Source organism: Mchenga conophoros, linkage group LG3 (genome assembly GCF_057382185.1).
Source record: "Mchenga conophoros isolate Kocher_MC1m ecotype Shallow Benthic linkage group LG3, M_conophoros_male_GT1.1, whole genome shotgun sequence".
Taxonomy (NCBI): Eukaryota; Metazoa; Chordata; class Actinopteri; order Cichliformes; family Cichlidae; genus Mchenga; species Mchenga conophoros.
In genome coordinates this window covers 74,268,741-74,282,695 of record NC_140528.1, presented here as the reverse complement: position 1 = coordinate 74,282,695, position 13,955 = coordinate 74,268,741, and the positions used below count along the sequence as shown (strand labels likewise).

Below are 13,955 nucleotides of genomic sequence, written 5' to 3'. Positions count from 1 at the left end.
TATTCCACCGTGTAGACCAAGTCGTCCTGGAGGTCCGCGGAGGGGTTGTGAGCTGCTGGGTCCAGTTCGGGGTCGCGTTCTTCTGTCATGGTTTGCTGTGTGGCAGGCAGGAGAAGGACCCAAGATGCAGACTCACAGACACGGGGATAAACTCAAAAAACACAGCTTTATTGCTGGCCACGAGAAGTAATACAAAATAACCTAAAACTGGGAAAACTAAAGCATGAGCTGTACAAGGAACCGAACCACGGGGAGAATTACACACAACATGAGGGAGAACGCGACGCCGAACAGAGGGAGACTCAGACAGAAATACACAGAGGGTAAACGAGGAAAGTGGGCACACACGGGGAACACAGGTGACACTGATAATCATAACGAGACAGGGCGGGGTGAACTGAACATGACATGTACAGGCACAGAGGTTCAGACAGGAGGAGAGAGAGCACGGGGAAAACACAGACATAACGGGCTGGGGAAACATGAAACAACCACAAAGGGAGACGAGGGCTCATAAATACACAGAGGGGCACACAGGGGGTAAAAGCCATGAAGGGAAAACACTTAGGGAACAACACAACAGGGCAACTCAGAAAACATGGCCTAAATAAGGAACAAAATACAAACATACAAGGAACTAAGAATACTGGGCCCACATGGCCCAGGACCATGACACGTAGTCTGTCTCCAGGTGTTTCAGTAGTCTCTCAGCCGCACCCCTCCCTCCATATCTACATTTTGGCAGCATCTGCATAGGACTCAACAGAAAGTGGAGACAGGAATTTAAAAAAAAAAAAAAAAATTCATGAAATATAAGACTTTATTCTCAGGTGGGCTGAAAGACTAATTGGAGTAAATATTAAACCGAAGTAAAATAAACAGTTGTGCAGCCCTGTGCAGGAATCAGTTCATTTCAGCTAGGGATGCAATGAATCACAATCGCACTAATGGTTCATGTTGGTTTTTCCTTTCCCCATTTCTATTTTTTGTCTTTGTTTTTTGCCAGGGACACACAGAAATCTTCAAGTCTTAATGCCCTTCATCACAACAACATTTAGCTACTGCATTATTGCTGCGATACAACATTGCCACTGTTGATCTTATTGTCGATGTTTAGTGATGCACCAAATTCAGCCCACTGTTGAAGTGTTTTCTCAGCAACAAAGTGAAATAAGTACGAGAAACTCGGATTGTGCTGGTGGGATAGTTTTCCCCCATCTAACCTCAGAAAACCTCAGAAAAGGGCAGAGACGACTAGATCCGTTCTACCTCCGCTTCAGCTTTTTCCGCTATGACCTGAAAGATGTAAATAATTAACAGAAATGATGTTTTGGTTTGATAGTTCATGTTTGACACTTTTCTTCTTCTCGTATGTTTAAAAGTTTAATTAGTTCTGCTCAGATGCAGATTGCTGCCAGCTCGCTTCGTTTCCAAGTGAGTGTTGATCTCAGCTGCAGATAGCATTGAAAGGAGCTTGTAATGTCTTATATTGAAATACAGAGCCTGTCTGAAACCAGCTAATATTGTTGATAATAACAGAGCATCGGTTTCAGGATCCATTAGCCTGATGGCTTTTAGTTCCCGTTCTGTCTGTCTGTTGTCACATCAGCGCTCTTTCCTATTCTGTGTCATATCCAATCTGTCCTTTGAAATCTTGTTTACACCTTTTTTCCTTCTAAACCCATTTCTGTCTGTTCCTGAGCTCATTGATCTCCCTTCTCCTACCAGTTTGCTTCTTTTTATGTTCTCTTTTCCTCATGTTTTTTTTCTTTACTGTAAGAAATGTTTTTAATTACCATAAGAAATGTTACTTCACCCTTACCTCCTAATCAGCTCCACTGACTGACAAGTAAACAGCTTCATTTTCGCCCCACAGATGTGCGTGTGCGCTGCAGCTTCTTTGACTCACAAGTTTGCCTGGAGCTCAAAACATTTTCACGAGGACTGACTCATCTTCACAATTCTGTCCAAGTGCAAACTAAACCAAAGCAGCATTGGCACTTTTTTTTTATTAAACTATATCCAATCTAATTTTGCAATAGATTTAAATATAACACTGAAATCTGCTGTTGTAGATGCACCAAAATACACACGATTAATATTCAGATGCAGTGCTTCTTTCTTTTTTCCCCCCACGCATACACAATGTACTTAAGTAGTCAAGCGCACAAACATGACACATGGCCACGCGTTAATGACTCAGTCTCAGTTCCATACATGTAAATTTTATTATTTATATCAAGTCAAGAGAACAATATTGACTTTGGCAAAATGAAATGAGAACAGAAAGGAAACAACACTGATTGTTATTATTGGAATTGGCTTTGTTTAATAGGCATCTGTGTGTGTGTGCTTGCCAGTTTGTGTTTTGTGCTGTGCGCTTATTGTTGTTGTTGTTGTTGTGGTAGTTAATTTAACTGCCTAGTCATAATCATGTTCTTTCCTACTCACGAAGATTTCTTGTCTAAAACAAAAAAATCACACTTTTCATAGTTTGCGTTCGATCCTAGAATCACTCCCCAGAAAACTTTGAAAAACAAACACATGGTGCGACAAGTAACATTATTTTATTTATATACTATATATGTATGTGTTTGTGTGTCTCTCTCTCATAGAGGTTTTTAAGAGTCTTCCAACAGATTTTATAGCGTTTAGTGGCTTCTGCAGCAGTTTGATTCATTTACTGTTTTGTTTTTATTTTTTTTAAACTGCTTCCTTTCTGAGAACATTCGATTTGGATTTACCATGAACCCATGTGGCACAAAGGAGTTTGAAGTCACACAAATGAATTTGAAATTTTAATTCCCATTTAACAGTTTCCGCTTTCTCACCATGCTACACTGCTGAAAATAAGTTGTACTGGTTGTGGCGTATTTAAACATTTCGCTCTGCTTTCACTCTCAGTGGAGCTCAAGGACGCCTCTCACCTTAATTTTTAGGGTTTTTTTTCCTTTCTTTTTTACAGCATATCCAGAAAGCACTAAACATTTTTGAAACATGGAGTCTACTTCACCGGCTCGCCCCCCACCCCGCCCCACGAACATTCATATACACACAGGCACACAAATGCATCCTGTCCCTGATCCATAGACGCATGCACACTTGCGCATCCATTAGCATTATTCATCTGTTTGGTCCATTATCATCTGACATCCAATACGATCTCGTCTTTTACAAATGCACACGCTTACACGTTCCATTGTGCACTCCCGTCTCCATTTTGTAATCCATATCAACTCCATTGTAATTCCAGTGTCTTTCTTTTAATAATGTCTGGGCTCCCCTCGCTGTTTCCAGCCTGTATCGATTGATCATGTCCAATGCACCCAGCTCTGTATTTATACTCCCATAATCCGCAGGCGCAGCGAGCCAAAATCATTGTCCAGACACAGAGGACACATAAAAGTCACATTCAGAAAAGAGCTTCAAAATGGCCGGCTGCGTGAAAGCCAAAACAACAGAGTGGCATCCAGACCTTTTCACTGATGCATTTCTGTCACAAGTATTTCTCCAGTATTAACAGTGGTGGTGTTCTTGATCCGGTGTTAAGCCTCATGGTGGTGTGGGAGCTGAGACTGGAGAATTGAGTGGTTGTGTTAGTGTGATCCACACAGGTCACAACATCTCCTCCTCCTCTGCTGTAACCCTTGTTCTGTTTCCTTACTGCTGTTTTCCCTCATTATTTCCTTAATTTACATCCCCCCTGTCCCTCTCACATATTTGTTTTTCCTTTCTTTGTCACTCTGATGATTGTACTTTCTCTTTCCCCGTCGCCTTGAATTTTTAAAGATTTTTTTTTTTTATTAATGTTTTTTTTTGGTCACATTTCTCTGCCATCACTTTCGAGGTTCCTCGAAGAGCCTCTTACAAATCCTGACCTCACTTCTTGGTATCCTCCCTCCTCTCAGCTCACAGGGCAAATCAAGAAGCTGCATTAGTGACACTTGAGTCACCTGCTCTCCTTCCTTCCTCTGAACTGGAAGTTTTTCATCTAAAACAGTTTTGCTTTTGTAATCCCTCCTCACCTCTTTGGCCTTCTTAAATCAGCATCTCATTCAAACTGTCCTCGTACAGAACCCTTTATCCCCCTCCACTTTTTGTAATCCGTGCCCCTATACGACGCTTTCCTCCAGTTCTTCTGCGCTCTTTCCATCCTTTCCTTTTTCCCTACTCCTGTCTTTTCCATTATTTGCTTTCCCGGGAGTAATCCCAGTGTTAGAGTTGGAGTTGGTGGCGTTATAAGCATGAATATATCCCCTTTGGAAATCACAGTGACCCCCGAACCCGCCGCTGCTTTCGCACTCGTCGCTCGTGGTCGACGACGCTGTGCTTGCTGTCGAAGCGCACTGCACCAGCATTCCATGCAGCGACTGGCTCCGCCTTGTCCAGATGACGCTTAGCCGCTTGGCATAACTGACAGCGCCGTAGCGCCTGGCGACACTCGCTGCGGCATCAGTCGCTAGCGCGACCGAGGAGCCCATATCGAGCGAGTGCCTCCGTTTGCTAACTGTTCCACAGGCGGGGCTCAGAGGGGAAACGGGGCTCTGATAAGCCTGTGAGGAGTTCCATTTGTCCCTGCCTCTGGGTGCGACTCTCCAGTCCAACAGCTCCGAGTCTCTCAGGGGTGCCGCGAGAGAAAAACTAGCACGATTGGTCAGCTCTCGCTCCAGTCGGGGCCTTGGGCGCTCCCTCTGACGCGACTGACGGGGAAGGGTTGAGGGGGGAGAAGGGGAGTAGTAGAGGGGCGTTCTGTCACTTTCTGAGGTGTACGGTGACGCCTTGTCCAACTTTCGCTGTCTCACCACCAGTGCCATCTCACTTCCTAGCCCTGTCGTTGTGGAAACCACGCCTCCAGCTGAAAGAAACTGCTCCAGGTTGACTTTAGGTTTCGGCCTGGGCTTAGGAGGCAGTTTTGGAGGCACAGAAGAGGCTGAATCGGCCTCTTTTTCCTTTTCATTGTCCTTCTCTCCTCCTCTCTTAGAAGGCAGACCATTGGGCAGGACCACCATCATCATGTCTCCAGAACCATTGGATTGGTAGCATCCGCTACCGTTTCCTCCTTTGTCCCCACCTCCTACACTCCCCTGACAGCAGGCCCCGCCTCCTGCCTCGGTATTGCTGCTGTGACACATTATATGGTCCCCGTGATTGCAAACGCGGTGGCGAACCATGAGTGCCACAGTAAACACAAGTAAAGTGACAACAACAACGCCGCCAACCAGTATGGTGAGTGTCCCGCCCAGAAAGTGGGCTTGCAGAGAGCGACATGCAGGGTAAACATCCTTGGTGGAGAAGGTTGTGCAGCCCAGAACCTTTGTCGCAGCTAAAGATGTGATTGTGTCATCAAAAATGGCCAACACGCACAGATTATAGTCCACACCGGAAACCAGGTTCTTCAGCAGGAATCGATCACTGGTTGACGGTAAGATTCTAAAGAGGGAATAAAGGGAAAAGAACATGGGTCAGTTACATAAACATGGACGGTGCACAGAAATGCATAGCGTCTGCTGTAATTTGAAACCTGACCTCGATATTTTGACTAATCCGACCGAATTTAAGAAATAAACGGTTGAAGATTGGGAATACAAGCGGAGGAAATGGGTGTAAAGGGAGGGCTAGAAACGGCACCGGAGTAAATACTGCAGTAGGGGAGTGAGGGGAAAATGAGGCTATTGATGGGGAGCGCGCTTAAGGAACATGAAAAGAGAACTCTGTCTGCTCATTTGGAGAGCAGGAGCGTGTCTACGTATGTGGGGATGTATTCGCATCTTTGCGGGAAGCAAACATCACAGCAAAACTCTACACATTTGGTCGTTTTAGGTTTAATTTCTGAATTAAAGTTAAAGTATAGTTGATGTTTGCTTTTCAGCAGAAGTTATGAAATTAAGACGTATATAATCTGGCTTTGGTCTTTTAGAGTGCAGATGTTTTCCTGTGTGTCTGTAATGAGTGAGAGCTTGCGTGGGATAATAAAGAGAGAAGTGCTTTGAATGTGTCCTCATTTTAAGTGTTCGAGCAGCCGTTATAATATATATATAACAAATGGGCGAGAGGTGAACAATAGAGGGATACTGGGGGGTAAAGACGGTGAATCGAGGGAGCAGACGTTACATAAGTTGCATGTGATTTTTTATTTTTTCTGTGTTTGCACCTGGATCTATGTTTGTATTTATGGGATGAGGGAATAAACGTGTGTTTTGATGCCAGTGGGTTTGTGTATGTGACATGCCAGGGTAAAGTGTGTGTGGGAGACTGAAGCGCACCTCAAGTGTCGCTGATGGGTATGACTCTGCCCTCTGCATTTCCAAACCTCTTGTGTGGGCAAGTATGTATTGTAGTTTTGTTTTGCTAACCAGAGTATTTTGTCAGTAGTTCCTTTGTTTTTCCTCTGCATCACGCTGTCCAAGTCCTTTTTTTTCCTCCATTCGCTTTCACGCTACATCAAAGGGCTTATTTGTATCCTACGTTACTAACCATTTCAGCTCCCCTCAGACCTGAGCTACATCCTATAAATGCCATCTAGGATGACTCAGACATCCAGGGAGCTGCTGCAGAAGTCCCCTAACCTTACTCAGTATGTAATGCCTTCAAAATGGAGACCCAGAGACGGCAGCGGTTTGGTCTTGTTTTTCTTCAGTTTTAAATTGGGGATAATTGGCGCCTGTTATATAATGAAGTTTTTCAAATAAAACCAATCTGATAATTCTCACAGCCGTAGTTATATCGATGTTGGTGTAAAGATGGGATTAGTCGTCTTGAATAATGCAGTGCTAGCTGGGAAATGAGAGGGGCCTTCTTGAGGCAAGCTACAGTCCAGAGCAGTGGATCTGGGTTATGGCAAGTAGGAATATTGATCATTTTCACCACCTCCTCAAGGCTTTAAAAGTTAACAAAACCAAATGTTTTCTACAGATGTCCACAATATCAACTTTTGCACTCGTATAATTTAAAAGAAAATTTTTTTTTTCTTCCTCTCTCTCTTTGCGAATAACAATGTTTCAAACGGTTGCACCGTTTTAGCAAATTGCCTGGGGTGATTTGAATAGCAAGGAAATGCTTCCAAACTTCTAATTTTCAGCAGAAGCTCGGTATGAATTTAACAAGAAATTACAACGTACTGTGTGACACTCCAGGTTCCCAGATAATCTGAGTAGACACATGGGGCATCGTCATTAAAGTCGTCCTCATCCGGCGGTCATTAGGTCGCTATAAAGTCCCTTCTAACACAGTTACAAATCTGCCCGTTAACTCGTGCTGTGCGGTGGAGCAGCTTGGGTTCCAGGTGTATGTTTCCATGGCAAAGGCTCATTATTTGACTCAGCAGTGTAGTAATTATACTAAGAGTACCTCGTCTTCTGATATCCACTCACTAAGCACTCGGGACCAATCAACTTTCCTAGCTTCATTTCCCAGGATATTAGTCATGTCTTATTTTCTGAGAATTGACATAAAATTGCCAAATTTTTCCATAGCAACATCATAAGCACAGCATAAGCTTGAGAGATGCCAATTACAAAAATAAAGCTGTACTTTGATACGCTAAGAAATGTGTATGCTGAAGCTAATTTAATCTTTCTCACAGAACTGTAAAGAAGTGTCAGAGATCTCTGAACTCATGGATATAAACTACAGTGGACAACCTAAACATCAGCAGTAACCAGCACTGACATAAAAAGATGAGAGGTTTTGATTAAGGAGTTTTCATATTCCTACAGCAAAAAGACATCCAGAGTGTGAAAGTGAAACCGAGGATTATGACCAAATATCTCAGGGATGAAAGCTCAAAATAAAACCTCTTGTGCAATCAGTCAAGTCAGAGAATTGTGAATAACTCCTGTGAAGTCCAGTAGTAAAGACAGGGGGTGCTCAATCAGATTTCTAACATGAAATACTCCAGTGAGTTGCTGCTTCTGTCTATCACAGGCTAATACCCAAATCTCTTTTCTTACTTTGATTCATATTAGTGCATACTGGTTCAGAGTTAGTGTGTTGCTGGATACTGAAAAAGAATGCCTAAATCTTATAAGATGATATTCTAGACCAGCATATTTGCATCTGTCTGGATTAGCCTAACACAACTAAGCTTTCTGGATGAGTCTTTGATTTGGTCCTCCATTGTGACCATGCCTCACACAGTCATGCACACCTTTAGTCATTTTTCTAATCCTACTATTCAGACTCCTCCCTTTTTATTCACTCTGTCCTCCATTCTTCCCTCTATATACTCCTGTAAAGCTCTTTATCAGTCCTCCACCGTCAATGCGGCCAACTTATTTTATTATTTTCCTCCATCAGTCTTACATGACCAGATTTCCTCCGTTTGGGTGATCAGGCTCTCTTATCTCCTCATATCCTATGAGCTTTTCATTGCGGTGCAATCACCCATCCCTCTTTTTCCTTAGCCTAAATCTGCAGTGATGCAGTCATCTTTGGTTCAACCTCTTTTACAACTTCACTCTCCTCCTCTGGTCTAATCCTGTGTATCTTTTACCTCATCTGCTTGCCTCAAATCCTTTGGTATTTTCCACCAGGCTCTACCTGATCTCCCAGCCTCTCTTCCTTTTCAGTCACTCCACTACATCTCTATTAGCCACACCAATAACCATGTACCATGATTGAGCATCCAAGGTCACTCTTCCTCCCCTCTCATCTACCCCTATCTCCTCTGCCATCTCCTTTTTAGGTACCACTGCTCCTCCCTCATCCTCTTACCGCCTCTTTTCCTTTTCACTACCCACCTCATCATTTGTATCCTATATTTCTTTTCCTCTTCCTCTTGCCCACCACCCCTCTCAGTCGTCTTTCCCACCCCGCCACTGCTTCCTCCCTTATGAGATTGTGAATCACCTCTCTAGTTGTTTTTGCTACACTGGGAGCGACAAAAATAGGCAAGCAAATTCACTAAAATATACATGGAAGACCCAGACACATTCACAAACGCATGCATCTTTGATATGCTGATTCGCTAGCACTCGCTGCATTATTCATTTTTTTACCCGTATTTAGCTATGTGGTGTGGGTACGCATGAAATAATATCCGGCTAAAACCTCTGCTCGAGACATTATGTTCATGAATACAAAGTGCATCTCGTGTAACTCGGACTGATCATCGTGGACTACGAAAATTGATTGATTAAACGGCCGTGGTGTTGTCTGTATTTGCGCCGACTCGATCTTTGTGGGCCGGCTTCTAACATACCAAGAGAGTTTGCTCCATCCCTGTGCTTCTAATTATGGTTAAAGCCTGCAAAGGCGTGCACATCCACAGATGCAGGAAGAAAGTAATCGAGACAAGGGAGTGCTTTGTTCAAGCCGGTGACACAGAAACGAGTAATTATTAGTACCCGTGAGAGTAAGGCGGAGAGGAAAAGAGAGTGATGGAGGGAATCAAGGAGTGGTGGAGCCCAATTTTTTTTCTTTCTTCTCATCGTACTTCCTGTCTTCTCTTGTTATTCTCGCCGCCTCACGTCTTGCTCCTCTCTGTCAGAGTTACCAAGTCTGGTGGTCTGACACCAGACAAGATTGGGCACAGAGAGCAAGAGCCGGAGGAGTGAGTGAGAGAAAGAAAGATGAAGAGGAACAACAAAGCAATTATCTCCTTCTGGCTGACATCTATCCAGCTCTCCTCACCCCCCCCCCCCCCCACCCCATGTCCACTCTTTCCTACATACATTTTTAGCCTTGATTCGTCAGACTGTTTATTGCCTTGTTATCTGTCTCTCTCAATTTTGTCTGCTTTCTTCAGTTTTCCATGATCACCCCACCTCCCCTGTTTTGCTTTCCTTTATCTGGCTTTTCACTTAACTCTTCCTTATTCGGTCTGATTTTATTTTTCCCCCCTCGATGCCTGATTCGGTTGCTTTCTTTCATTATGCGACCTTCTCCTTGTCGTCCTCATCGTTGCTCCCCCTTTCTTCACTTTAACCACCTAGATATTTATAGGAAATTCCCTGTCCATCCTTTGCTACCTGCTTAGCCCGTCCTTTTCCTTCATGTGACTCTACAGAATAATATAACGTGACATATGTATTGAGTGCTGACCCTGTTCTCTTCCCCTTCCTTTTGAAGCCTCTGATATGAGCTGACGCATGTATTGACACAGTAGTTTAACACTTAATTAGCTCTTCCCGTGGGGTAAAACTCTTCACTTCATTTTACCTCATCTCCTTTTCGCTTCCCTCCCTGCCCTCTAACCGCTCAGCTGTCCGGGTCCTTGTTTGTTCATCTTGCTTTCCTCTTTTTCCATCTTTGAAGCCGCATGCCTCGGCATGCCCTGCTCCCTGCCACATCTCTTATTACATCCTTATCAATCCCAGCCTCAGCATTTGCACATATCTTCTTGCTTTTATGATTATTTTTTTTTGTGTTGTAATATGTTGTAATATGACAAAGTGAAACCATGTGAAGATTTTGATGGATTTCTGATTGGACCAGTGGGGAAAATCATTTGCACAGCTCAGTGTGTTGTTTGTTTTTTCCTGGTTTTGTTGGCTGAACACACTGTAGTTTAGATTCTTGTCACTTTTGCTAAGCACATTTAGTTTACATGTAATGAAATATGCTGTATAAATAAAACTGACACATAGTTTGGTGTAGCTATAGTCAGTGCCCTGGGTGAGCATTTATAAATACATCCATAGCACAATTCAGTGTTTTCAAATATTAGTCAGATATGGTGGGTAATTTGCAACAGGAAAAATCTTTAATGCCAACACCTAATTTTCAGGATTTTTTTATTAAAGCCCTCTCCTTTTGTGACTCATTAGCCGTGTTCTCAGCTCGGTTTCTCAGCACGCTCCTTTCCTGCAGCTTTCAACCTCTCGCTCTGTACTTTTTAACAGTGCGGCCTTTTCTTAGACACAACTTTCATTATTCTCATTATTTCTCAAACTCTGCGTGATTTTTCTCTCCAATGTACTCCCATTGCTCTCCCTGTGATCGTTACTGTTCCCATTAAGTCTTAGCCGAACTTGGCACTTTGAGTGCCCGGCAGAAAGGTCGATCATGTGGTGACTGGGGTGCAATTGTGAAAATTGTCAAAGCCACTCTACGCCTTCCTGCGCATTTTAAAGACTGTTGTTAAACCTAATGAGAAACTTTTGGCTCAGACATATACAAGTGTCATACAGATGCTCTCTCTGACATACCGTATATAGCAGTGATTCATAACTAATTCCCAACTGCTTGCCAGAGGCTAAAAATAGATGGATTTACACGTAAAAAAAATCATGAAGCACAGTGAAACGGCAGATATCTTGTATAATTCTTAGTGAATAATGGATTATACAGAGGTTGGGCTCAGTGAGACTTGTGCTGAACATGGAATCTGTTTCCTGTAAAATGTCTATTTACTACATGTCAGGTAGATTCTGACTGGTAGCGAGGTCATTGTTTACAATCCCAGCTAATTAAATGCTTCTTTCAGCTTTGTGTTCCTACATACAGTACATGGAATATGTCAATGTGTTAATTCAGTATCACAGCTGCCATTAAAGTTGACGTGCTTCTGATTAAGACGCGACCGAAAAAGCTCCACAAAGCTGTAGTGCCGGCCGATGAGGGTTGACAGCCTTAAACTGTCTATGACTGCATGTTCTTTGTGACTTGCAAGTGCTGACGAAAACGCGCTTTTGAACAGATGGTGCTCCATCGGTTGCTTTAAAGTGCTGGCTCATTAACATGGACTCGTGCTTTCCTGTCCTGCTCTTTGTCCTTCAGGTAGGCCAGTCCCATGCGTGGGCAAAGAAGTCATGGTAATTGCTCACATTTACCGGCAACAAGGAAATCTTTGGCAGTTCTTTCACTGTGCTTTTCAGAATCTGGGTTTCATGTCACACTGAAGGATCAGTGACCGTGTGGTGCTGTTAAAGAGTAGCAGAGCTCCGGGAAGGAAGCTGGCTTAATGTTGTGAGGGAGCACAGCTCAAAGGAAGCCACATCCATGACATTGTACTTGGTACTCTCACAGATGCCAGCAGAATTACAAAGCATGCTAAAATGGAGGTCGGTGTTGTCTAACATACGACTGACCTTTTAAAGGATACAGTGCAGTCTGCTGTTCTCTTGTCTGTATACCACCATCTTACGATGCATTTATTTCTTGTCATTTCTCAAAGATTCCTCTTTTCCTGTGTTTCTGTCTTCATTTCTGAATGCCCCTCGTCTCCCCCTCTTCCCATCTTTTGCCCAATTCAGCGAGTGGCTGGTGTTTCCTCCTCCCAAATTCAGCAATAGAATACGAACACAAATCCCAGATAAAAAACCTGAAATCTCACTGACCTGGTCTCACCTTTTGAGTTTCTAAGCCAGACTTGCTTTGGTTGATTCCTTTTTTTCTCGTGTGAAACTTTAGTTGGCACTAGCTCATTGATAGCATGATGGGAAGCCATACTGGAAATGCTCGACAGCGTTGTAGTATGCTGCTTTCCTCTTTCTGTCCTGAGAGACTGAGGGTTGTGCCTCCAGACTTGTCTCCTATTTCAACCTGTTTTCCACACTGACCTGTTAAAATGGCCACTACCCTACTCTGAACAAATCACACCACCAGGAAAACAGAGGGCTGTATGTGTCACAATCTGGCAAAACCTCAGATCGCTTACTCTCCTGTGATCCCAGCTGGTCTGTGACTCATTCTTTCATGCTTATCTCTTCTGTTTTCTTTTGTTTCTCTCACAGCTGAGTGTTTAAGAAAAGCATTTTACTGGTGTCAACCTTTTGCCTTAAAGAGCTACGTTTAGGTGCCCAAAGAAGTCTGTATTTTTATAAAACCACCCTTGAGAAAATACACTTAAATTTTGAGTCAAATTTAATCGAGAAACGAATTAACCTGGTATTGTGTTGTTTGATATCTCATAGTTTGTGGAGAGTATCTTCTCTTAACCTTTGTTACTAGAGATAACCAGCTTGCTCCCCTGATCTCAGATTATTATCCACTGAGAAATTAACACTAGTGATCAACAAGGAACTCGAGATGTCAGTGAGCTCATTTTAGGTATAACAAGCGTGTCGTGGGAGTCTAAAGAATCTGCATGTTATTTGTTTTGATGTTGCATTCCTGTTGGACATCTCTTTATCTCCATCCTTTCAACTGCACAACCTCCTTTTCAGCAGAGGAGCACTTTGCTTTCACAAAATTGCCTCGTCTCTATTTCTAAACGTTCCTGCTCCCTTGTCACATTATTCCTGTTTGCTTGTTGTTTTTTTTTCTCGCTGTCTTACGTTTCCGTGGGCTCCATTTTCTCCTTTCTCCCTTATTGCATCAGTTCCCCCAACCTCCCCCTTTCTTTCATACCCAGGTGTATATCTGTGTACACGGTCTTTCTATTTCAGTTATGGATTTAAATACCTTCCCTCCCTCTCTCCACCCTCGGTTCCTTTTTTTGTTTTTGTCTTCCTTTTCCCACGTGGGCCTTCTACTCTCTTGTCCTCCTTACTGTCAGTCTGCTTTCACACATCCTGCTTTTATCTCAATCTCACCTCAAGGTGATTTGGGTAGAACCCATCTTCTCAGTCTCTACAGGTCTCAGTCCACATGTCTAAATTCATCCGCTTTCCCCTTCTAACTGTATCCTTCACTCATAGTATTGCTTTTTACCTCCCCATCCACCCTTTTGCAAACAGCTCAGGTTCCTACTATTTTTACTTTGCTCTCAAACTTTCAGATTATAGCTTTTTTTTCTTCACAATCATATTTCCATCTCTGTTCTCTACAGTCTTTGTCATACGAGTTGCTCTACCCCTTACGATACACTTACAGCTTAATGCCTTCTTTATAATACCTGAGGGAAGCCACATTGAACCCCAGCATTACTGCCAGCTAAAATAAAAACCCCACACAAATAATAGCACAGTGGCAGCCCTTGCTCAGCCAGCCCAGTGTCTTATCCCATCTTCCTCACTGTTTCAGCCACTGTAGCAATAACCCCACGCATAATGTCTCATCAGTCTACGCTCATA

At 43.2% G+C, this 13,955-nt stretch overlaps 2 protein-coding genes across 6 annotated transcripts in view; one reads left to right on the top strand and one right to left on the bottom strand.

Moving 5' to 3' along the window:
* pcxb (pyruvate carboxylase b) overlaps window positions 1–13,955 on the top strand; it is a 326,810-nt gene that overhangs the window by 197,988 nt on the left and 114,867 nt on the right. The window lies entirely within an intron of this gene.
* Window positions 2,210–13,955, bottom strand: part of LOC146580438 (leucine-rich repeat and fibronectin type-III domain-containing protein 4) — a 36,863-nt gene continuing 25,117 nt past the window's right edge. For both annotated transcript variants that reach the window (XM_085267194.1, XM_085267195.1), the window contains exon 8: window positions 2,210–5,430. In XM_085267194.1, coding sequence (XP_085123320.1) covers window positions 4,113–5,430 — 1,318 coding nt within the window. In that variant the 3' untranslated portion in view covers window positions 2,210–4,112. The remainder of the gene's footprint in view (window positions 5,431–13,955) is intronic.